We start from the raw sequence: 25,818 nt of genomic DNA, 5'->3' as shown, positions 1-25,818 counted from the left end.
TCCCTCTGTAGCTCTCTGTGCTGTACTGTAGGTCTGGCACGCAGGCAGAAGGGTTATTCCCCGGCAGGAAACGCACATCAACCGGCCGTGTTAAACAGTGCCAGACGAATCCAGCCAATACAGACACACAAGATTCCACTGCAACCGAATGCCTCTGGGTCTGTCTTAAAGAAAGTGGCCAAATAGCAACACCAGCTGGTACTGGCCCGCGTACATACAGTAGCCTACATAGTAGATATTGTACGATGGATGTTAAGTCATGTTATTTAAAGTTTACGTTCTCTGTTCAAACCATTCAGGCGTAGGACATAGATTAAAATCCTGCAGCTGGATCTAAACTTAATAAGTGTTAAACCGTTTCCACATTGAATATATACGAGCTTCGACAAGAAGAGACAAACCGTATCACCCTGGGCAGTTTTTTCAGCTCGTAGGCGAAATACTCAGCGAGACCAAAATGAAGGCCTGCCCCTCCACGTATAATTGGGTCGCAGCATAATAACATGTTTTTAAACCCGCAGCAACCGAAGCACTTTTATTCAGCGGAGGATTCCCACACACAGTAGCGCCATGTGCAACCTCCTCTTCTGCCCTCATGTCTGGTCACCAGTCTTTTGTGCAGAGGAACATTGGCCGATCTTAATTAGCGCCACTAAATTGACAATTCTCTTTCTGCTTTGTTCGTGTAGGTATGCATCTTCATAGGAGAGACGCTGCTTTTCCTGAACTGGGCCATAACAGCAGACATTTTAATGGTAAGTACGGGGAACCTATACTTATCCACTGGGTCACAGGAAATTCCTGCGACAAACGTCGGTCGTCCAATTAGACACGGTTTTGTGAAATGTGTGAGTGGAACACAGTTTGGGTGGGGCCGATCATTACTGTCTACTGAGATTGATTCATGCACTGCTCATGAAAACAAATGGAAGGGGGCCCTCTCTCTGATGTTTGTTTTGGTATCTAAAAGTGAAAACTGTGAAGAAGTGTGACTGACAAGTCTGCCTCGGGTGTTCTGGCCCGATGAGGTGGGCTCAGCGTTCAGAATTGACTGCAGAAGTTGTTTTAACACGGCTGAGTGAATCTTTCTACCTCCGTGTCTTCGTCATCTCACACGATCCTGTGTATTTTTCCCCCTCTCTGTGTGCAGTTTGTCGTTATCCCCACAAGGAGAGCAACGGCGGTCGCCTTTCAGAGCTTCACCTCTCATCTCCTGGGTGACGCAGGAAGTCCGTACCTGATAGGCCTGGTAAGACTCCTCCAGATAAACATTTTAAATGTAACCCTGCTGGAAGGCACATCTCCATTCAAACTATACACGCCAGATACAGGTTCAGCTCTTGATTTGAAGTGGGCCAGTGCAAAGTGAGGTACAAGAGGAGCTTTTCGGCACACGTCTCAGGAGTGCTGAGTTGTGATTGTGATTTCACCACTGCTCTTCAGGCTGTCAGTGGCATTTTCTAGTAAATCTCATGGTTCCCAGGAGGGGGCCGGTGTTACTGCATTTGATTGGTCGGGATGTGAAAGAGCGGTTCTCACTGGTAGGCCTCTCAAGGTCACAGTCACTCAACCCCCAACAGCCCCCCCCCACCACCACCACCACCACCACCTACCATCCAAACTGCATACAGTCAGAATACAAGTGCGGCTATTCAATGGAGCGTAAAACAGGATCCACCTCAGACTGTCGAGCAGCATTCTTCTCATTCCCAATAGAGAATGAACATTAAGTTAAATAGTAACTCCATGGAGGTACACAGTCTGAATGCCTTATTTGAGCATACAGGAAGAAGGGAAAAATAGACATAGGCAACACACAAAAATCAGTATTTATGATGAACTTTGGTGCCAGTGTATTGCTGGGAGAGAAAAGACTGCCATGTGTTTACATTGTGTTTTATTGTTGTGCCTATGGCTCACAGCCGAGGTCATGTTCACAAAGGCAAAGTGGAAGTCTTTGATTAGTGAATCAAACTGATCCCTGAGTTCCTCTGCCGGGGCCTGACGGGCTGGCAGCACACGCAGCTGTCTGTCGAGCTGCATTCAAAGTGTCCTGTTTTTCTTTTCCTCCTTAAATGGAAATGTTACTGCGCTACTATTGTCGAAGCCAGATAAAGGGAGCAGTAAGTTGTCTCCAAGTACTGACAAGCTCTTCAAAAGACTAAACAAAGCTGGTATTAGAAAAATAAAAAGATCCACATTCTGGGAAACAGAATCCGGCTCAGAGGTCGGCGCTGAATTGATTCTGTAGATCAAATAGAACAAGGGAGTATATAAATGGGGTAAACTGATGAAAAAATCAGCGGCAGGTGAGTAATTGATGGCAGGTGAGGGAAGGAACTGAAGGAGATGTTAGCATGTCAAAATAAAAGAGGAAACAAAAAAAGACAAAATGAAAAACACAACCTAAGGACAGATCGGAACAATACAGTTTCATATCAACTAATTGAAAAATAATGAAATTTCTTTGGGTTTTGGTCTGTTGGACTCAATCAATGTAAAGCTGTTACTTTGAGCTCAGAACTTTTGATGGTCACTAAATTCTGACAATTCATAGACTAAACAATGAAAAAGATGAATTGATAATGAAAATAATCTTTAGTTCTACCTTCAGTTTCAACCTTACAACTTCACATGTAGAAAGGGGGGGCTACACAATACAATTGCTCTGCTAATATTCCTACAAGTTGCAAAGGTCAGAATAATGCAGCCTACACACACACACACACACACTGCCAGCCAGAATTACCCAGACGTGGCCCCACAGTTCTCAATCCAACCTCCGGGGTCACGACTCTCCTCTGAGTGACATACTGAATGTCCGGGGGTTTCTCACTCCTCCACAAACGCCCCGGACCAGCGAGGCCCACAACGCTCCAAGTGCGTCACCACTCCCTGCCTCAGTTCCTGATCTGAGGTTTAGCACGCGAGTGCGATGGACTCGTCGTGACGCACGCTGAGCGAGGCCAGATATACAGTCGACCCTGCAGACTGGCACAAATCCTGTGAATGAGCAGAAGTGGAGAGAGTCTCAAGAAAAACAGACCGGTGGTTATTGCTAGGCAACCAAGGAGAAAGTGAGGGAGTGAGTCAGTCCTTTTGGTTCACAATTGGGTTTTCAGATGTGCACCACACAGCCCAGCAGATGATGCGCTCAACTCTACAAACCAACTACTACTTCCTGTTGTGCAAAAACAATGCATCTCACATTCTCCTGAGCTTGAGCCAAGATCCCCCTCCATCAGCACGTAGACCAAAGCAGTTGTCACATAAGAGTCCCCCGAGAAACACATAATGGACTCCTACTATACTGCATGAGCACAACATGGCCGCAGGCAGAGTGGGTGGCAGGGGAATGCCAGGAACAATCTCTCAGCAATCTCCCGAGAAATGCCTTCTAGCTCGATAATTAGACATGCAGCAGTTCACTATATATTTTTAGCTGCGCAAGTTGCAGGCAATTTATTGTACCTGACGAAATAGCTCTGCGCTGGCCACACACATGCACACACACACACACACACACACACACACACACAGCTGCTGGACGTACACTAGATTTTGTCACACATTTAAAAAAAATGTCTTCCACCTCCATTTTCTCTCTTTTCTCCGATCACTCCTCATGATGCGTGCACACATGAGCACATACTGTACGCACACGACCACTCCCTCTGACATCCTCCCGTCAGCACTTCTCCAGCTCTCTCTGTAGAGCATCTCATTCTGCTGACGCTAACATATAGGCAATGCACTTCAGCCGGGGTGACCTATAGCCGCTCAGACTTTCACTCACTCACTCACTGACGAGAGGCTCTTGCTCCCGATGTGCATACATACACATACAATTGGCTAAAAGCTACCATCGGCGGCCTCCTCTCCGTCACGATTATCGGCACAGCAATCTGTTTGAGAGCTGCCTCATGAGTGACGCTGGGAGGCAGAAACGGTCCCTTCACACCCACCATTCTCCAGCTGTTGTTTTCCTCAAGCCTTCGACAGCAACATGAGCCACTGGCTGTGAAGTCCTGCATCGCTTCAAACTAAAACAGGGCGTCTTACATCATGTCACTTTTGTCTGTTGCTGTGATGAAACGTGCAGAACTCGCTCTGCATGTTGAGTCAGTCCGCATTGCGCCGTGTGTCAGATCCTGACAGGATATTTTAAGAACTTTTGGGGGGGATGATTAGTTTGAATTAAATCTCTCTTCTCTCTCTCTCTCTCTCTGTGTGTGCCTGTGTTTGTCTGTGTGCTGGTTTTGGTGATGGTGTGTGTGTGTTTGTCGTGGTGTGTATTCGTGGTGCAGATCTCCGACGCCCTTCAGCAGAGCTACACGACGTCAGCGCTGTGGCGGTTCCTCAGTCTGGGCTATGCCCTCATGCTTTGTCCCTTCATCATCGTCCTGGGGGGCATGTTTTTCCTGGCCACGGCGCTGTTTTTCCTGGATGACAGGGAGAAGGCCGAGAAACAGTAAGTGACTCAGACGTTCTTTGAATAACTCGTCATTATTTCATTTGTTATTCATTCTTTAAATATTTAAGACGCACTCGAGATGTCCTCCGCTGACTTTCTGACTAAGAGCTCCACAAATCCAAACACACCACCTCAGTGCACGAGGCTGGGGAAGGAGCAATGATATTGGTGTTATTCTGAGTGCCATAGGAGGTTGGAGACTTTGACTGGACAATGCTGTACTCTTTACCCCAGTGGTGGGGTTTTGACGTGTGTCAGGGACAAGCTGCCCAGTGGTGCCAACAATGGTGCCAACCCTGCAAGACTCAGAAAGGCCCCAGAGTCAATAGAAAGTCCCAGTCAGCTATAAGTGCTCCAGAGCTGACACAAGCGGTTCTAGCCATCAATTTGTTGAAGTGTGCTTACTTTTACTTTATTTACCAGCTACCTCCCCTCTTTTTCATGCATTCATATTTTCCTCTTTCAAACACCAAAAAAACGCCAACCCAGAGGGGCACGGAATAGCTAGTCATGGCCTTAAAAGGCTAAAACAAACACACTCATCCTCTTTCAGACGGCGAGACATGACTTCTTGTTTCTTTCTGACCATTTTTTCCTACTTTTTATCACATTGACTTACTCCCCTGGTGCCAGCGCTCTCAAAAATGACTTCCTTCCTGTTGAAGATGAGGGACATTTTTAGACAGGATGGCAGTCTGATTTCTGACGTCCGTCTGCAGCCGCCTTGTCTTCACCCTGTGGAGTTGATCGCTTGTTGTTCCCACGCCAAAGCCCCTTGTAGAAATGAGATTTTTGGACAACTTAAGCAGAATAAGCCTATTTGTAATCATATGTACTGTAGAGGACAAATGGAAATGTGCGAAAGAAATGTGGAAACTGAGCTTCAAGTTTCAGTGGACTTACTGCATTTTATAATCCGGGGGTCAAGCAACCATCTAAGCTGTTAATATTTCGTAATGTTGATAGTTTTAAAGGGGTCTCTGCAAAGGCACCACTAAGCCGTGCTGTGGCTTCTGTTGGGCCTGATCCAGGGTAAAAAAAAGGGAAGAAATGCGGAACAGTGACTAAAAGAAAAGTCACACTCTTGCCGTCCGTTGTGCCTGTAATAGATGGTAGTTTGTGGTCCAGTATGTGGTTTAAGCTATCTCACCACATTATTGCAGTGTGGGCAGATGGCGCATGCTCACTCAAACTATATCTGACCGCAACCCCTTGACTTTCACACGAGGCGCTGTAGGGCAAAGCTAATAGAGCAACAGATGGAGTGAAAAATTCCCCGACACAACACAGAGACACTTGGAGGCATTGGACGGTTGTTCCTGTACTTTTTCACGAATACAATCCTTAACATAGATGGGTGAAGGCTGGCTTTTGAATCGTTTCAGATTTTTACTAAATAGAGTATCTAAACTTTTGGCACCACTTTCTAAAAAGTCCCCCTCTACAAAGGTTTTATGAGTTTTAACTAACAGCTTTATTGATCACTAATAATTCATTTACAAATGCCTTTCAGATCAGAAAATCTGTCTGGCTCTAAGCTTGTCTGGCTTTAAAGGCGCTAAGTTTGAAATATATGACATAGCAGCAAACAACTATTAGCTTTGTAAAGATCTAGTGGGCTTCTCTGTGCTTTGTTTACATAGGCAGTCCAGCTGCGCATGCATTTTAGTGCATGTTAGTCTCGCTGTCTTGCTCTCTGAATTCCATATTGAGCACATTCATAAAGGGTCAAGAGTGTGTCTAATGAGCAAACAAGTCAGCAGCATGGTCATTGATACACGGTAATATAAAGAAAGTCTGCGGTTATAAATGGTAATAATCTGCCTTATCGGAAAGTGGTACCAAACTTTTTCCTAAACCGCATTCATGTATCTAGAGCAAGTGTACATATGCCCTATCAAAAGAGTCCTTGTTCATTTCCAGCTTCGCTTGCTTGCCCTTCCAATAGATGGGTTAATCATGCACCAGCTTGTCAGATTACATCAAGGTGTATAAAGGTGTTCAGCAGACATACCATCTCATACCTCACATGGTAAACCAAAGGCCTGAATGGTACAGATTTGTACTAAGCCTCCCAATGGAGAAAAAACTCAAACAGCAGCAGCTCTTACGTAACAAGCTGCGAACAGCACCTCAGGGACCAAGAAAGATGACAACATCCACAACTTTGTACAACTAGAGTAGTTTCATGACTGTGATATTTATAGATTCCATTCACGCTATAAAGCCCCCGATTTATAAATCCCCCCCCCCCCCCTCCCCCGTCTTTACAGAGCGTTTTGCGGCTTTTTTTCCCCCTCCTTTGAGTCTGTCCTCAGATACTCAGCGCTATTTATAAAAGGCGCGGAGCCGAACGAGTAACTCACTGGAGCACGCCTTTCTATTTTCAGCCTTAAAGAGTGCTTTATTATTTCTAGGTTGTTAGCTTTTTTTTTGGGCTGCGGAGTTGCCATTAATAGCTCTGGTTCAATGTGTCCCCCTCCTCCACGCATTCACCCAGTCCACATTTACACTTCGTGATGTGTGCGAACAGGACTGTCTCCTCTGCCGTGCCAGTGCGCCTTGACAATACAGAGTCAGTGTGGGTCAAAGGCAGGCTGAGCACTGCAGCCTGGAGGAACGCGATGACTGACAGACCAAGGAAGACAGTTAGCATGTGATGAGCGAAACTGGGAGAAATTGTTGGGAGACGTGAGATGGTTAGGGTTAAAATAACAGGCGTTGAATGTGGTTTGAGAAGGTCTGTCTGAAAGTGTTTGTGCATCCTTGATTCCTAAAGCCTTCCTCTCTCCTCAGGTTGAGCCAGATGACACGACCACCCTCCTCAGTCAAGGTATGACCAGGTAAATTGCCTTTTCTCCTAAAGACGCTTTTACACTTTAGTGCTTTTCACCTCAGCGGTTTAAGTGGCTGCAAACAAAGAGACGGTCTCGGAACATCAATATTTATAGGGCTCTCTTCTCATTACCTGGGAAGCATCATGGAGAGACTGTTTTCATTAGGACGAACAGAAAAACAAGATTTCTCAGGACTTAAAAGGCACTTTGACCCGAGGCTGTTCAAAGCTTAATGACAGTGTAAACACGTGGTGATGATACACATATGATTGATCGATGAATCATTTCCCATTGTCCTCAGGGAGTGTCCAGGCATTATTGGAGTGCTGGTTATTTGACTGACTATCTGGTCTCTTATCAAGACCTGAGCTGCCTTCCCTCCTTCCTGTCTTTATCAGACTCACACACGCGGTGCAAAACCCCTCTAATTATTAACGGAGCAAAGAAAAGACACAATAATTGGCAGCACACCAGCCAACTCTGCACTGCGGGACAATGGGGACCTACTGTAGTTGTCGGTAAAGAATAACAAGATTAAACTCTGACTCACTGATTAGAAGGACAAGGAATCTGTTGTGACTTATTTGTAAAGGGTATCATGTTTAGCCAAAAGGTCAAGGTTTTACCCCTTTCTAATCGTTTCTTTGTAACCTTATCTGGGTTTATTTGTCCTCTAAACATTCATACTATATGTACTCCAAGAGCAAAGAAAATAGGTCATGAATGTTTATACTGCTGGGTTTATTATCCCCACCTCCCAATAATGCTCCCTGTGCAGGGTGAGATGGAGAAGGTCAGAAAAAGAGTAATGACTGTATGACAAATAAATCACTTCCTTTTATATTTATTCAGAATCTTTCCTGAAAAAAAAAGATCATTAGTTTATTTCTTGGTTTGCAAGGATTAAAATATGTCAACCAGAATGTGATCATAAACTCGCTGAGAAGAGCTCTGGTGAGGTTTTTTCATGATGATATTGCACCAGCTTGTGAGAAGCAGGGAGTCGAGGTGTGAAGGGTTTCTTACAAAATGGTTCCAGTTCAGTTGGGGAAGCAGCAGTGTGGTCTGCCAGTTGCAACTCCTTGCAGTATTTGAAGGCAACAGTCGATTTGGTGGGAAAACTGTACAAAGGTGCAAATTCCTGCAGGCGGAAGACGGGATGATCCCATGAACTACAAGAACACACATCATTGATGACTATTTTGTTAAACCCTCGTTTACATATTTAGATTATTTTTTAAACCATTCAGACAACCGTTAGTTTCCATTCATTTCACTTGAAGGGAGACACTACAGGCAAAAACATTGTTTTTCATGTACTGGTCAAATTTGGAGGTTTTGGGGTATTTTGCTTCCATAACATCCAAAATACAAATGTTTTTGTCTGTTTGCGTCTGTAGATTTCTCCTAAATTCACCAAAAGTTAGCATTAAAGAATGCCTCATTTGCATATTTAAACTCAGAAAACATATAATACAAAAGATGATTGTCTTAATGTAAATAATCAACTGGGAAAGTTTTATAGCAATATATTTTCGTTTTATTTTTAATCTACTCACCAGGGGCATCCTGGTGGTCCGTCATAAGTCAGTTATGTCCATTGTAAAAAAAGATTTCTCCTTTGTGCATCCAAAGGCACTCTGACATCTGACATTTGAGCATCGGCCCGATGAAAAGCATTGCATTCAAGGTTCAAGGTCCGGCTTTATTTGTCTCGTCATGCAGTGCTGTATTGTATTACGACACGGAATTTGACGATGAAATGCAAAGACTAAAAACTACTCTGTGGGTAATAATTCAGAATGTAGATGTTAACTCAGGAGACATGTTGCTGGGAATGCAAACATGGATGTTGTGAGAAGGATCATGTGAATTGAATTCAATGTGTTGTATTCATTTTAGTTACTTATCTGCAGTCGTACACATTTCAAATCTGCAGCGTGTCCTTGAATGTGCCAACAGTGAGACTGCTCTTGAGGCTGTTTGTGCTTGCAGCTGCATCACCACATAACATACGCCCCAAAAAATAGTACCAGTGTGATAGATTAGCCATCACAAGACACTTTGAAAGCTCGACGAATGGCAATGTGCATTGATGAATGGGAGGCAATGGCTGTCTTGAAGGCAGGAAATCAATCTAAATAAAGCCGGCAAGTTATTCGGCTACAATATGCAAAACTACAGCTGTATGGTCTTTTACCGCAAGTCATTACCATTGACAGAGTAGCATTAGTATGCACACTTAATGACAGGTGACATGAAAGGCTCCCACATGGCTATCAGGTTTCAGTGGACGCTCATGCTCTCAGCCTGAGGGTTTCATCCGTCCTCCGTCTGTCACACACAGCAGCTAAAGCATTTTCTCCCTGCTGTCAAAAGGGGCTAATTATAGAGAACAGTGACTGCAGCTGCATGAGGTCAGAGTTGGATTTACCTGCGAACTGATCATTTCAATTTTAAAGTGAACCACCGCGGTGCACCGTGGTGATTGATTTCCAACAAATCTGTTGTGAAGGATAATCCAATCAGTGTCAGGCACTATTACCTCCCTCGGGTTTCACTCGCAGATCAATACAGTTCACAGTTCATCCGCTCTCCGGTGACAAGTGTTCAGTCTTCACGCTCTGCTCTGATCATTGTGTTCCCAGTGGTACAACACGCTGCTCTGGGAAACAGTTAAGACAGAAACGTGGGGAGGTGCCGATGTAAAGCGTTGGTATTATTCAGATTACAGTACAAGTGCTCGGCTCTGACGAGGAGTGGAAGTGAAGGAGGTGAATTGAGAGGAGGAGAGGAATGACACACGGCCGCTGAACAAAATGAGGATGAAGAGGAGCAGTGATCGCCTAGGCTGTTGTACATCGCGAGCTATTAATCTCCGGTGATGCATTCCCAGACGGAGATCAGATACACTGCGATCCAATTAACTTCCTCTGCAGGAGGAACCGGCCTCTGCTGACCAGATTCACCCCATGGCGCGTGATAACTAGAGGACATCCGGGGGGCTGTCGAAACATCGGCGTGAGATCTGACAGCGGGGCTTCGCACTCATTTATTCAGTAACCACAGTCCCTTATTACTGGGGGAGGAAACTCACATCGCGAGGCCAAACTCTGATTTAGTCACCGCTCTCCAAACTTTAACTGTTAAAAGTGTTTACACAGCTGCAGGCGCATACTTTCCGTCTTCGCACTCTTATCGTTCAACAAAAGCTCTGAGTCCTCAGTCAGCAGAATGGGTTCATGGTGCCGGGGAGGGCAGTGACCACAGACCACACACACACACACACACACACACATACACACACACAGTGTACAGCAGGCTCTGATGTGACCTGTTTAGCTTTCTTCCTCTTTCATAATACAATGAATACGTGAAAAGAGAGAACTCAACCGGCGCTCTCGTTACAGTAAAGTATCTTTTGTCTCGTGTACCAAACCATTCGCCGCTCTCTCCATCCGTCCTCAAATGAGAAGCCAATCAGATCCCACGTGACTTGCATCGTCCCAGCCAAAACCCACCACAAGTTTACCCGCTTGCCAGACCAATCAGACCTCCCCCTTTGCTTGAGAAGCCAACAGTCCCCAGCACAGTAATCTGCAAGGAGGCGGGCCAATGTCGCACATATCAAAGCATTCGCAGCTTTAATTATCTCTCTGTCTGGCATTTGAGCAACCTCATTTTGAATTTGGCTCACGAACAATTCACAGTTTACGGCAACAACTGACACTAATAATTGAGGAAAACGGTTCATCCCGGAGAGGATTGGATCTGCATATTCAGAACCAAAACAACAATCCTCTCATCCTCCCGTTTAAGCCAGCACCCGTGTTTATATGATGTGTGTCTGCACGTACTGTATATGTGCACTAGTATATGTGTATATGTATATGTATGCACACTGTGGGTCACTGGGTTTGTGTCTGGGCAATGCGAGACAGTAGCTCGGAACATCGCGCCGCCGAGCTCCCTGCACTAATCCTATTGTAGCAGCAGTAGTAGCTTGTGTTCTGGAGCATCCAGAGCACCGTAATGACAGGCCGCAAACAAACAACAAGACGCAGAGCCATCTCTCTTATGCAATCTGAAGAAATCACAAGCGTTTAACAGTCTAATCTCAAAATAGAGGGTAGTTTTCCCCTCAGGCGTCACATTTTCCCTGATATGAGCTTTGTTTTTGTGTATTTCAGCAATTAATTGTCATTAACAAGTCATGTTTGTATTTATTTAGTCCATGATACAAGATTTGTGTTCTTCCACAAGTAAATACCTTGAGAGACCTTGTGACGATGATACTGCAAATGAGCACAATGCAAGTGAACAGAGGCAAAAAAGTACAATCCTGTTGGAAATATTGTACTTTTAATTTTCTATTATTAATTATTAAAATTTGACATTTAAAACATATCATCAACACATAACACACGTCTGTACTTTTGTATTTTTACATTGCTGTATTTCTACTTTTAATTGAGTAAAAGATCTCACTGGCATACTGCAACAATATCACTTTTACATTAATAGATTAGATAGAGATATTTTACTCTCAGTAAAAGTCTCCCTAAATTGGTGAGTCAAAAATGGTTTTTAACATATTTTATGCAATGCAATGAAAGCCTTTTTTACATCAGCAATCCCTTTCCGTCAATAATATTTCTGTATATGTTTAGTAACATAATATACTGTACATTTGATATCGACACGGAGGCATAATCACATCGATATCTAATGTAAAGCCCCAATCTGGAGAGACAGCATCTGTGGGGGGGGGGGTCTGCATTAAACAAACTGTTATGTGTTGGTATGCTGTGTGCAGGAAAATATTTAGGTGACAGGCTGGTCCTGGTGTGCAGGCGTTATCAGGAAGGTCCTAACAGATGGCCCAGGAGCTTTTGACCTCAGCATTAATTACATGAGAGTGTCCTGTGGTGAGGCCAGACTCTAACCGCACTATTTCCTCCCCCCTCTCTCTCTCTCCCTCTCTTTCTTTCTCTCTTGCAGGTGACAACAACATGAGGACCCACCTGAAGGAGCAGCCAAACTCTATAAGGATGACAAATTGGAGATAAAAAAGCGAGGCCAGCTGCTCCACTCCTTTAAAGCCACGTCCACGTTCTCTTCATCGCCGTCCCTGCCACGATCATCCTCCTCCTCCTCCTCCTCATCCTCCTCTTGGCTTCTGCTGCTCTTCCTCTCTACACACTCACGGAGGCTGCTCAGAACTGAAGCGAGGGAGCGTCTTGCCCCTCCTTGAAACGCTTCTAAATCACAGGTCTGTGAGAAAGAGCACAGCCGTGAGCTGATGCCGGCCGGCCGGCCGACAGCTGGTGTCCTCCTCACCTCTGTCTGCGAGGATCCACTGAACCTTCCAGGGAGGACGTGGGGACGGCACAATCCCCCGTGACCCCCCCTCCGACTCCTGATGCCATACTACTGAATGCTGACCATGAACCTGCCCTGTCTGTCTGTCTGTTACATCAGCTGTCAATCTGCACCAAGTGCCATAGCGTCATTACATTCCTTTGCACTGACCACCAACAACAACCCTCATGACTTCTGATCACTGACTATGTTTACATGCACACCATGATTTCAGCCGCTGGCAATGAAATGAGTTTGATTATGTTTGTAATTGCCTGACAGGAGAAGCATCAGCATGATGTGTAAACTGCAGTCATAAAGCTCCATTGCTGTCTCTGTTGCTCCCATGCAAATTACCCACAATTCATTCTGCCCTGGCTTTTCAACACTTGGAGCCTGTAAACAGACAGAAGCTGTAAAATTCAAGTTATGTGGAGCGAGTGATGCGGCTCGTTTTGTTTGTTGCAGGAATATAATTCTCAAAGGCTAAAATCTGGTCACTCTGCACATGTTAACCTGAGTATTAACATCACATTAAACACAGTGTTTACATGATGAATGCAGTATTCTCACAATCGTTCAAAGTTCAGCTGTGCATGTAAACATAGCCGTCAAAGCCAAAAAGTGTTACCGTCAGTGAATCAGCCTTAAAAATTGGAGCTTTCCCATCAAACAGCTGTTTCCTTTGACCCCCAGATATGTTTTTTATTTTTAGCTTTTAGCACTTACATCTGCGTAGACAGTGCCAGAGAACATGACAGAGATGAGAGATTTCTACACATTATTTTTCATTAACTTTCTTGTGATTTTTCTTTTCTTCTTGCGTGGTGTTGGATTTGAAACTGGAGGTCACTGCCTATGATTGTTTCAGAAGGACAATGATGCAATGCGGGCGATTTAAAGCAGACACTGGACTATATGTTTTTATAATTTATAATGTACATGCTTTTTCCCAAATGTAAATGGACGGCTTCTCTTTTGGCATTTAAGGAGTAGCACCTATGTTTTGTGTGTACACGAGAAGCAATACAAAGAACCAACCTTTCTCATCCACGCTGCCTTATCGGTGAGCGAGGTTTCTCTTCAGAGGGATTAGCTCTCTGATGGTTGGTTTTGAATTTCCGGACACAACACACACACACAGAGACGCTTTTAACGGATTCCACGTCCAGTCCATGCTGGTTACAATACCAGGTATTGTGGAAAGAGGCCTCTCTCCCTCGCAATTGTAGATATCCCATTCCACGATTAGGAGAAAGGACCTTTGAGGAGAGCAGGGGTCGCGGTCATCACTCCATTACCGAGGGAAATCAAAATTCCAGACAGGAACAGGAAATCCTTCTACCCCAGGTTAGACTGATGGCGAGCTCTTATTGCTGATAACAGATAAGAGAAGAATTCCCCCTCCCCCTTTGAAACCAGACCAGCAAGTCTTCAGATGTCTCTGCTGGGGTCTCCTTCAGTACCTGCACCACAAGACATAGAAGTACACAAAAGGGGGTAAAATGGATTTGATTCCCTCATATGCTTTAATTCGTATTTGTAATCATGCATCTTTAATGCAAAACCCCACAAAGATATCCGCTGTCGCTAGTTGCTTGTAAAGATTGAGGTAAAAGTGTCATTAGAAGCTGCCCTGAATGATCCTTTCTGTTGTATATTACCTGGTGGATACACTTTTACTGAAACCTTGAAGACGCAAAGGTTTGAAAACGAATGCATAAAGGGAAAAAAGGCACTCTTCAGACCTCCGAGAAAACACAGGCAGAGGAGGATGGAATGACCTTAGCGGAGGAACGCCGGGAAACGTCGAGGTGGTTCTCGTAGCATTGATGTGCGAGCATGACTCACCGGCTGTGTGCGGGGTGCCGTGTGGGCGGCGTCCTTGCTGCCAGATCATTAGCTTTAGCTTCTCTCCAACTGCGTGGAGCTCTCTGAATGTGATGCGTTTACACACCTACATCTTCTTAATTGACTAAGCTTCTTACCTTCCTTTTATTGATTTTGTTTTTCTTAAAGTTACCAAATGAGTTTTAAATTTGAATAATTACAATAGAGAGATATATATATATATATATACATAAAGCTATATCCCGCAGCAACTTTAATATATTGTAAATGATGGCTTGGATGCAATGTATTTATTTGTTTGTTACCATAATGAAGAATAATCTATTAAGGGAAGTTTAAGGTTGGAGTATGCTACATGTTGTTGTATGTTGTTGGGTTTAGAAATGCCTGTTTGTTCATCCTTTTGTATCACGATGAACTACACGATACCTTCTTATATCACTGAGATTCATCCCGTTTACTGTGATCATGAACTGGACATCTCACACATATTACACACACTAAAGGAACTGCGATGTGATGGATTTTACCGGTCTAACGTTTAGGGTGCAACACATTTTGCATTCATATTGTAGCTCTTGTAAATGTTTTTTTTTTTTTTTTTTTTTGATTTTAAGAACAACTGATCAAACCATTTTGCACACTTAATGTTCAGGGATTGATTTGAACCACAGCCCTGCATCGACTCCACGGCCTCCGCCTCAGAGGTCTGTCACGCTCACGTCACGCTCACGGTGCAGTAAGTGCTGACATGTTGTCACCTGACATGAGAAGGGATGTTGGCTCTGGTCAGATGGGTCACGAATTAAGTTTCACTTTGCCAAATTTAGTTGATTTAGCACCAATCCTTTAGGAGTATAGGTCCGTTGTATCGAGTACTTCTACGTTGTTAATCACTGAAGTGATGTGCTGAGAAATGTGCTACTTCTTGTCATACAAGAATCCTGTATAAAGAAACCTATTTCTGATGTTGAGCAGAAAACAGAGGTTATTTTTTATTTTTAGAGCGTGTCAATACAAGGGAAGTGTAGAGAAATCAAAGGAATATTGTTCGAGAACTGAACTGTGACGCTCCCTCGGGGGGGTTGATAGAAAATGTACATGTCTGTAAATCAAATAAACCTATTTAATCACTTCAAACCACCGCGTTGTCTCTGTTCCTTCTCACTCTGTCCAGCATTCATACCATCCTAATGAATCAACAACCATTAAAATACAGTGAGTGTTACATAACCAGGCTTTAGATTTAGCTACATGCTATTATGCACCACATGCTGTGCATATCTGTGCTATGCCTTCATGTAAGTTCCTTAACTACAAACCAGATACAGCTGGATTCTCACCTCATGGATCATTTTCAGAGCATGTGTTCGTTAATGTTCACGTTCATGTGTCATATTCTGTAGAATTCGTTTTGCTGATACCTTAAGTATTGAGGGAATACTTGGTAACTCCTCAGATTGATGCACCACTTTTCTCGAGAAGGCATATAAACTGCAGCAGCTGGTTCAGAGTTAAACAGGAGCGACTCGCAAAGAAAGTCAGTATGTTGATTCGCAAATGATCTTATCATAAACTAATATGTCATTCTCCGAGTGTCTCCGAGTCTGTTTTTTATTAACGAGCAGGAGTTTTTAACGTTGTCAGTTGGGGCCTTCGACAGGCAAACTAGTGACACATTCACATCAAGCATTTAAATCTATGACAATATTTACTTTGGAGAACGGTTTGACACAGCAGATTCTTGTAGTTTGTGGATTAATTCACGCTAATTGTCCAATTTGGCTGAAACCACAATGTTGACCCTTGTAAATAACTAGCTAGTATGTTGTGCACCTTGTTGTAAAAGTGGAACCAAGTCATCTTTTGTTGTCAGAGCTGACTTTATACACTTGTTCAGTGAAGATACCCAAGGATGAGTCAGGTCAAAGGTTATACATACACTACTTTATTTTGAAATGCGCACCACTTTTTGAGAACTGGATACCATTTTTCCTCATCTCCTCATCTTCGCAGAGGCTTACAAAGACTTGATTTTCATCACAGGCAGAGACGGCCGGAGTCAGTCCGCGAATGAACTGCTGTATTGTTCGGGGGCAGTCAGGCAGGCCTCTGTGAGGCTCAGTTTGTAAAGTAATCTCGCTGTCTCCAGAGTGGTTTACAGACACACTGACACATCCCAGACATGACACATCCGTGCTATGGATGCAGTAGAGAAAAAAAACATAATATTTACCTTCACAGGAAGCGAGGAAGTCCACAACTAAAGGCCCTCTGTGTGCTGACGTTCATTAGAAAGGGCAGTCGCCCAACATGGCAGCTAATAGCACTAATGGACTTGTCCATGACAGGGCTGCGCAAACACAAAGAGTAAGTACACACTGCTTTTGTGACAAAAGAAGACTGGAGATGTTGACTGTGAGGCCTTTAATTAGGCAGAGCCTCTATTTTAAATGGATCATTGTATCTAACGTGCCCTCAGTTTGAAGAGGGCTAGATTACATAGGAGCCAGAGGAGGAATTGCTGTTTGGTCGGTGGAGGACCAGGAGAAACCAACACCCTTTCCCACAGTCAGACCAATACGTACCCCGAAGTCAGACGCCTCCAATCTCAAAGTCAACACACCTAGTCGTGCAGCGTGCAGGAAACAGCGGGGCGTGGGCAGGAAAAGGGGAGCAAGCACTGGAATTTCCATTTGCTCTTTGCCACTTAAACTCAGAGGACAGACTTTGTACAACACGCAGGGTAAATTTAGACTGAGAAATATAGCCACCAGTGGATGTGAAGCTTCAAAATGTCAGCCTGTTTAGGGGTTTTAAAAGCAGCTTTGTTAAGACCATCTACTTTTTTAAAAATGTGACCGTGCATTAGGAATCGCAGCGGCCTCTTGTTTTGAAATGTACTCATGAAGAACAAAGTCAGCTTTCAATTCAAGTCAAAAGAATACATTTGTAATGCTTTCAGATTTCAGAACTTGATTACGTTTATAAACCTTAGAATTCCTCTGAAACACATTTTGAGTTATGTAATCAATGTTTAAATTCAAATCTGTTTATAGATACAATTATATCACAGTGTGTTAATTTATATTATTAAATCCTTAGATAATTACACACTTCTGCTCATAGAATGCGAACACTATGTACAACTTTTATGGACTGCCAGTACTATTCAAATTGACATGAGTAAAACATATAGTACATGAATCAACAACAAAAACAAACTGTCATCTTTTTGGTCATTGTGTTCGTTTTCAAAAAAGATCTATCCAGAGTAGAATCCAGTTATCATGCACGGCAGAATGTACAGCAGAAAGCTGTGGTGACAGGTCAACAATGTAATAAATCTTTGAAAACTTTATGTTCTACTTCATCCCAAGGAATCAAAAATAGTCCGTTTCACTTTAGGCGGACCATCCATGAAGGGGCGATGGGTGTAAACACAATAAACATGTAAAGGCTTCAATCAAAGAATGATTTCTATTATAAATCAAGTCTTAAACAGGCGTATCTTGGCAGCGTCTCATTATAAAATTAGAACACAATTGGTTTATGTTGCGGTGACAACCACAATCACATTTGATTACTCTGTGGCTTTAACACAACAATCTGTCAGGAAACACGACTCACACCAGGGAGTTTGAACATTCAACAAGAACTGTGATCCATCACAAATAGAGGTCGGGGTAGGAAAAGGAGACGTGATCGTTCTTCTGTTTGCAGAAAAATGCATCATGAGAAGTATCACATCTCCACTGTGAATCTCTCACCTTCTCTCTGCTGACACCCGCCGACTTTTCCAAGCTGCTTCACACTGTAGAAAGACAGTAACTAGAGCATTGCAGAAGTCTCACCTGGTGCGCGGTTTGTCATGTTCCCAGACTCATTCCTTGTGAAATAGTTCCAACTGTATGTGAATGTGAGATCCAGGATCTGTCTTCCGTCTATTACACCATGAGTTTTAATACCATTGTAGGGTGTAATTGTTTTTAGTTTACAGAGTCCACGGTACTTGAAAATACAAAAACATGAATGAAACATTGATGAAGTGAGCGAAGACTGCAGTACACGCAGCATCGCGTGAGGACAAAGATGCAAACCGACCAACTGAAGTCGTCTGACGGCCCATAGCACATACTGTATGTCTTGCTACCAACACAAGTGAACATGAAGGATTAAAAGGAGAAACAGAGACCAACAATTGACTCTCCAGGCTGTTAGTGCAATTGAGGGGAAAAAGCAGAAATAGCTCCTTCATTAGAGGTTCGCTTGAGGCAGAGACGTGCTCAAGTTTTAAACCACTGTCATTACAAGAAGACAGGATGGGGATCAAACAGCTGAGTGACCTTCACCTCACGCTGATGCCGTTAAAACGGCAATTTAAGAAAATGTGGGAGACCAGGGAGATGGCAATGGCGTATGCGGAAAGCAATACATTTGTATTTCATAAGGCAGTGTGTAGTGTTTTTATTGCATCATGAAGACAGGAAAACATCTTTCCTCACATTGAGTTGAGTTTTTCAAATGTATTTTGTAAAATAAACACCTAAATGTGTACTTTGGACGCTTTTCCACTAGTCTGAGAGCAGACATCGTAAAATAGCTCAAAATTATAAAAAGGAATCAGTGCATGAAAAAGCACATTTAGCTGCTTTGATGTTAGGTTCCAGGTATTGTGCATGTTGCCTGTCACTCTCACTTGAATAGCACAGAACCATCATTAGTGCTATTAGTAACACCTGTGCTGGCAAGATCCCAATGTGTGCTGTGAAAAAGGCCTGTTAGATATAATGACAAGATATAGCCCACTGTCCTTTACCATAACAACAACCATGTCACTGGAGTAAAACAGAGAGGTCTCATAGGGAAGGAAATTATTACAGGTCCACAAAAATGAAGTCGCTAATAATAATAATAAAGAAATAACATATATCAGTAAAAATAGACTAGAAGAAGATGTTTTGACCAGCTTATTTTTGTATCTTGGTGTTGAAATTTGGGCAACAAAACTGTAGAAAGAGTGTGGCCAGCTCTGAATGACAGGGTTTTTTCTTTGAGGTATGTCGACTACTTGTTTCCATACCACAATGCAAATCACATATAACGTGTCCTAATTGTATTGTGCAGATTGAGAACAGAAGTGGTTCAAGAGCTGATCCTTGAGGTACGCCACATATTCTCTTTGCGATAATAAAACAATCAACCTACCGAAAATGTTCTCATTGTCATATTAAAAAGTATTACTGATGTAGAGGACACGGCGTTCTTTATCTAATGTAGAGCTTTCAGAAAGGAAACCAGAACAACCTGGTAAAAATAATGAGACAGACAATATATCAGCAGCTGGAGAAAATGGAATGGATCCAAATTTGATGTGGAGATGAGGTGTCAGATTTTGCCCACATTGAACTTCATACAGCTGAGAGGTTTTCCTCCGCTTCATCCTTTCCTGTTGTTGAGCATCACTTCACTTCTTTCATGTGTGAATGGACGGCCAGCCCGAGGAGCCAACTAACCCTCAGCTGTCAGGGCGTGCATTAATGCATGGCTCCGCATGTGTCATTAAAGACAGCGACACATGTTCCAGGGGAAGCATGAGACGTTGTCCTCCTCCTCTTTTAGTGTCTGCCTGTGTGGAACGAAAAAAGAGATGTGCTTCATGGTGGGCTGAGCAATGTCAATGAAGCAACCAGCGCCCAACAATTTAAGAAGACGTGAATGGCAAGTCATGGTTCAGGCCTGCTGGAGCCACGGCGGCAGAAAACGTCATTACCCCCCCCCCCCCCCCCAGCCTGTTTTAATGATCACTCCTTGTCTCCAGGCCTCCAAACAGTGGCTTCACTTCAAACTGTGCCAGTGAGGTCCCCAACGCAACGTAGGGATTAATTTGATTTGCATGCTCACTAACGAGGATGTAATGTAAATTGACAGTGGAATAGTGTGACCATGACTGCGCTTGTTATGTGCCGCAGTAGGTTCAGTGTCGCGGGTGCAGCAAGTGGGAGTTATGAATCCCAGAGTTTTCTGAATTAATCATGAGCTTCTGCTCGACTTGGCGAAGAGTGAATGATGTTATTTGGCTTCCGTGGCTGTTTTTAGCTCACATGGTTCCATATTTAGAACTACTGTTTCCACTGCAGCATGAACTGATTCAGAAATACTTCCAAAGGGCTATTTATGCATGCGCCCATGTGTGTGCACAGCAGCATCTGCATTCATGTGTCCCACATGTGAAGCAGAGGCAGGGAAGGGGCTTTGTGAATGACTTGCGTGTCCAGTGCAGGTTGAGGCAATGAATGGCAGCAGCTCTGTGTGAATGGAAGCAGAAGAGCATGCATGCATGTATACACACAAAACAAATAGCAGTGTACCCAGGTGTGTGCAGCCTTGGGGCCACAAATACACTGATGCACTCTAATAGATCAAACAACCCACGAACACAGCTTTACATGCAAAGAGGAATCCACTCTTCTACAAGAGAACAAGATCAAGTGGGTTCATTTCAGCATTTTCTCATTATTAAATAGAGAGAGATAAAGAAATGAATTCAGGATGTTCTGTTATTTTGTGCTGTTTAATTAAAAGTGCTTCAGTCCATGAATATATTACACGTACCGATAATGTTGCACTTCCCTGGGTAATTAAGTGCTCTCCAACTGGGCTGAATCGGTTATTCTAATATTTTGCAGCATAGTTGATGATAGTTGATATGGGGCTCAGGAGGTAGAGCAAGCGTCAAGTAATCGGAGGGTACCTGGTTTGATCCCCGGCTACTTGAGGTGTCCTCGAGCAAGACGCTGAACCAGTAACCTCGGCACCTTTGCACGGCAGCTTCTGCCATCGTTGCATGGATGGGTAAATGTTGACACGTGCTGCAAAGCGCTTTGAGTGGTCATGTAGACTAGAAAAGCACTATGTTAATGCCAATCTCCCAAGTGGAAGACGACCCCCTCTTCCTCTGAGCCACAGCCACCCCCCCTCCCCTCCCTCCACACACACACACACACACACACACACACACACACACACCCTCCCCCCATCATCTTCATAAACTACACACTGACAGTGTGAGTACAGACTGATTCATCATCTCAGTTTTGGCGATTAATTCACCACTGACATGTCTTCAGAAAGCAGAGTAGTCCGAAAAAAAACTCATTACATTATAACACATTCACTGTCACTCTGTCTTTTAACCTTTATTTAAATCCAGGCATTACTCTTGCTTGACAAACCCCAGAGGTGAAGATGCTTTGCCTCACTCTTCTCATGCTCTGCTCTCTTCTCTCACCTCTTACACAACCAGAGAGGTGAGAGCAGGGAGGAGTTGAGCACAAATGAATGAATGTCATTGAGGGAGCTCTCTGAAATGTGTGATAAATGGGGTTGATACATTATTCATAATGGAAGGTGATCTTTTTTCATTTGTGCTGCAAAATGTTTAATGAAGTCAGAATTATTTTGGATCAAACTGGAATGATTGGAAGTAAATTCATAATTTGAGTTGGTGGCTGCATGGGCACTGTAGTGTGGCAGCCCACTAGTATTTTCTTTTCAAGTAATTCCAGACTTTACTTTGCATCAAATCTGATGCAGCATGAGTACATTGTGTCACCTAATCCCTCGTTTTCCAAAATCAAAGAATGTACACATTCAGTGCCATATGTGAAAGCACATACACACTTCCATTGACCTCATCCTCTAATTTTACCACAGGAATCACATGGTCGGCCCTCTCACATATGGCAAAGAGAGAGAGAGAGAAAGAGAGAGTGGATGAAGATTTATTTGTTCTTGGGAACCTCAGGAAACGGACTCGTATTGCAAACCATTCACGAGCACCACACTCCAAATGGTGCTTGACTCCTAAAATCCTATTTTAGGAAGATGACATCAAAAAAGAAAATATGGGAATAATAAACATAGAATAAAAAGAGCAGGCACAATATGCTAGAGGGGTTGGTACCAGATGGATATAAACTATTCTTATGTTGTGTCCATTCTTGTTTTTATCCGTCTTTTTGTGTTGAAAGCTAACTTGACTTATTGCTCCTGGCCTCCTTCTGAAATTCCACACGCAATTATCTATCGCTTGCACCCACAATGCATCTGTGAAAACACCTGTGGCCAATTGGATCACTTAGAAATCAGAGCTTGACCACCATAAATAGGATTCAGGTTTGCTCTTTGGTGTGCACAACAATGGAAGACAATTCTGAAGAAAGAGTTAGACTGTTATTTGACACAATGTATTTACTCTACTATACAATATAGTAATGTGTTCATGTCATCTTCACTTCAAGTACTTTAGTTGTGTTTGATACCGTTTTGAGTAAATGAGTATTGAATTTGTGTCCATAGTCTATATTTACAGCATGCTACAAATGAAAATGTTAATTGTGTGTTATACCTAAAGTCGCATGTGGAAGAGCTTTTTATTAGCGTGTGTGTGTGTGTGTGTGTATGTGTGTGTGTGTGTGGTTTCGACAATGATTGGCCTAGTTTCAGAAATTGTGTTTTAGCAATTGCAATAAAAACCTGTAAAAGTCCAGATAGATGAAGCAAAAGAGCTTGCCGTGTAATCAGCTTCCCACGCCATGTGTCTTTTCAGCAGGCAGCATCATCATGTCACATTCAAAGTCATTGCATTTTTGTGACCACGTGCAAAATGGACAAAGACACATATTTGGGACTTTGTAATACGCCAATTAATTCACATAACGCAGAAGCTTACATGGCTGCTCCAAAGGCTACGTTGTGTTTTTGCTTCAACATCCCGATGAACAAAAGCTGCAACGAGATGAGATGATGACAAAAATAATTGAATACTGCAGATATTCCAAAAGGCTCATGTCCTATGTCAATCCTAGCTGACAATATCTCAATTGAATTGATCAACAAGTCAATTCATTGCATTTCATATGGACACATTAAGCTAATGACATTCACACTGAGAGCCTCGTTAGACTGAGAATGTCCAATGACCTCTGGATAGTCAATAGTGTTTCCTGCCCTTCACAGAGCCAGGTGAAAACCATCAGTACTGGCTGTGTTCGGAAGGTCCCTCACTGATTCATATTGACTATCAAAGCTAAACCAGCTGGTAATAACGAATCTCCACATTAGGAGATGGAAAGGGTGGGGTTCTGTGATCTCGCGTGGCCTGACCATGGCGCAGAAAGGGCAGCAGGCAAATGCCACAACATGTTAGCATGCTGTGCAGCCTTGTAGCCTGTGGACAGTGGTGTGTAGACAAAGAGTGGGAACCAATCCAAGAAACCCTGCTCGCACCCAGAGGGCCTGAGCCGAATATGATCCGCAAACAAAGCTTTGGATTCACAGCGAAACACCATAGAGACAGAAATGTCTGCAGGTCTTTAGATACACTGAGACCGGTGTAATTGTGCTCAGAGGAATTGTGGGGGATTCTGTGTCTCCTCTCTACATTCTGAGCTCCATATTTTAACACAACATCAAGTGGAAGCGTACGGGAATCGCAGTCAGAATATAGGTTTGTCCCAAGAGAGGGAGGCGGCGCACAAAACCCTGTTCTGCATACAAACAACTGAGCCCTCATGAAGTTTATCCCACCTTTAATCCAACCAGTGAATCCATCAGATGCGGTGGTAGGCAGCAGCCAACGGCAGACTCATGGCATGTAGGCAGCAGGGTAATCAATGCAGAATTCTCTCCCACCAGCACTAAACATTAAATATGAATTTCCACTGCGCTGTACGCAGACTATATGCAGGTAAAATTGATTTATCTGCTCTAATTAGTTATGAAAGAAACATAGTTTCTTGGCAGAGGACTGTGGGTAATATATGCTTTTGTCTACTGATTGAAAAGGCAACCATTATCCAAAGAACCAAACAGATCATAAGCCCATAATGGAATAACAATGCAAACAAGGTTGGGTTCTGAAGTACAAAGCATTTGATTATCTAAATACAGAAGAATCTAGGGGTGTGTGTGTGTGTGTGTGTGTGAGAGAGAGCAAAGTAGCACCTATTACATCCGACTGGGTGTGAGATTGAGGTGTGGACCAGCTGCAGTCATTTACAGTACAAGCTCACACCCATCACAGAGAAAGGCAGCTTTAATCAACTATATGATGCAGAAGGAAGATATGTTTCAGCGGTCAGCAATGCCGTTTGACTTGCTCATTGAAAAACGTGTTCAGGGCTTCCATTTATCTCAGGGCAGTGTGCACAGTGTGTTGTTTGAAGAACAGATGTCTTCAAGAGAGATCTTTGGGCTCCACCTGGTGGAAACTATTTCAAACTGCTACAAACTTCTATATTTAGCTCATTTCCTTATGTCTTAAGTGTCCAACACCGTAAGTGATTTTCCTATTTTGCTGCATTATAACCTGGAATTGAAAGGGATTTTAATTGTAATGGACCGAACAGTAAAAATAAAAGAAAAAAATGAGTCCTAATTAGTGAAGTGTGGATAAAATTGAAAACTGGCTCATGCATATGTATTTAGCCCCGAAATAAGGTCTGGTGCTACCAATTACCTTCAGAAGTCACTTAATTAGTTAAATAAAGTCCACCTGTGTGAAATCTCTGAACCGCCTCTCCGAAAGTGGCACCATGAAGACCAAGGAGCTCTCCAAACAATCAGTGCTGAAGTTCTGGAGAAGTAGAGATTGGGAGTGGATTATTTATTTATTTTAAATCTGAAACCTTGAACATCACATGGAGCAGCACTAAATCCATCATTACAAAATGTAAAGAGTATGGCACCACAAAAGACAAAGAAATAGAAATAAGAAAACACATTTGGAGTGGAGACTTTCATAAAGCCCAGCCCTGTGGAGTGTTCAGCTTATATATAGTCAATGGAAGGATACTCAAATTTCTGCCATGGAGCTTTAAAACCCCTCCAGGGTCATATTTGGTCTCTTTATTGTCTCTCTGATTAATGTCCTCTTGTCTGTATGTGAGTTTTAGTGGGTGGCTCTCTTAGTAGGGTTATTGGGGTGCCATATTCTTTGCATATTTTAATAATTGATTTAGTGGTGCTCTGTGGTATGTTCAAAGTTTTTTCTATAACTCAGCCCTGATCTGTACCTCTCCAGATCCCTGCCCTGGACCTGTTTGTAGAGCTCTTTGGTCTTCATGGTGCCCCTTGCATCGGTGGAGGTGTCTCAGACTCGGTGACCTTTCAGAACAGGTGAGTCTATGGCCAAATCCTAATGTCCCCCCTGAAGGACTTACTGACATCACCTGGTGAGTGGTTGAGTGTGAGAGACTGAGGGCTTGAAATGGTGTAAATATGAATGGGACA

The 25,818-nt window shown here is 43.3% G+C and overlaps 1 protein-coding gene across 3 annotated transcripts in view; it reads left to right on the top strand.

The window, feature by feature from the left end:
* spns2 (SPNS lysolipid transporter 2, sphingosine-1-phosphate) overlaps positions 1–15,663 on the top strand; it is a 60,814-nt gene extending 45,151 nt beyond the window's left edge. For 2 of the 3 annotated variants that reach the window (XM_076101588.1, XM_076101590.1), the window contains 5 exons: positions 690–755; positions 1,151–1,249; positions 4,308–4,471; positions 7,271–7,307; positions 12,313–15,663. In XM_076101588.1, the coding sequence (XP_075957703.1) occupies positions 690–755; positions 1,151–1,249; positions 4,308–4,471; positions 7,271–7,307; positions 12,313–12,327 (381 nt within the window). In that variant the 3' untranslated portion in view covers positions 12,328–15,663. Of the gene's footprint in view, positions 1–689; positions 756–1,150; positions 1,250–4,307; positions 4,472–7,270; positions 7,318–12,312 lie in introns of all 3 variants that reach the window. The other variant, XM_076101589.1, reaches the window with a different exon arrangement.
* Positions 15,664–25,818: the final 10,155 nt, after the last annotated feature.

This window comes from Anarhichas minor, unplaced genomic scaffold (genome assembly GCF_050575085.1).
Source record: "Anarhichas minor isolate MPS153535 unplaced genomic scaffold, ASM5057508v1 ptg000027l, whole genome shotgun sequence".
In the NCBI taxonomy this organism is placed as follows: domain Eukaryota; kingdom Metazoa; phylum Chordata; class Actinopteri; order Perciformes; family Anarhichadidae; genus Anarhichas; species Anarhichas minor.
The sequence above is the reverse complement of the archived record's forward strand: the minus strand, read 5'-3'. Positions and strand labels throughout refer to the sequence as shown.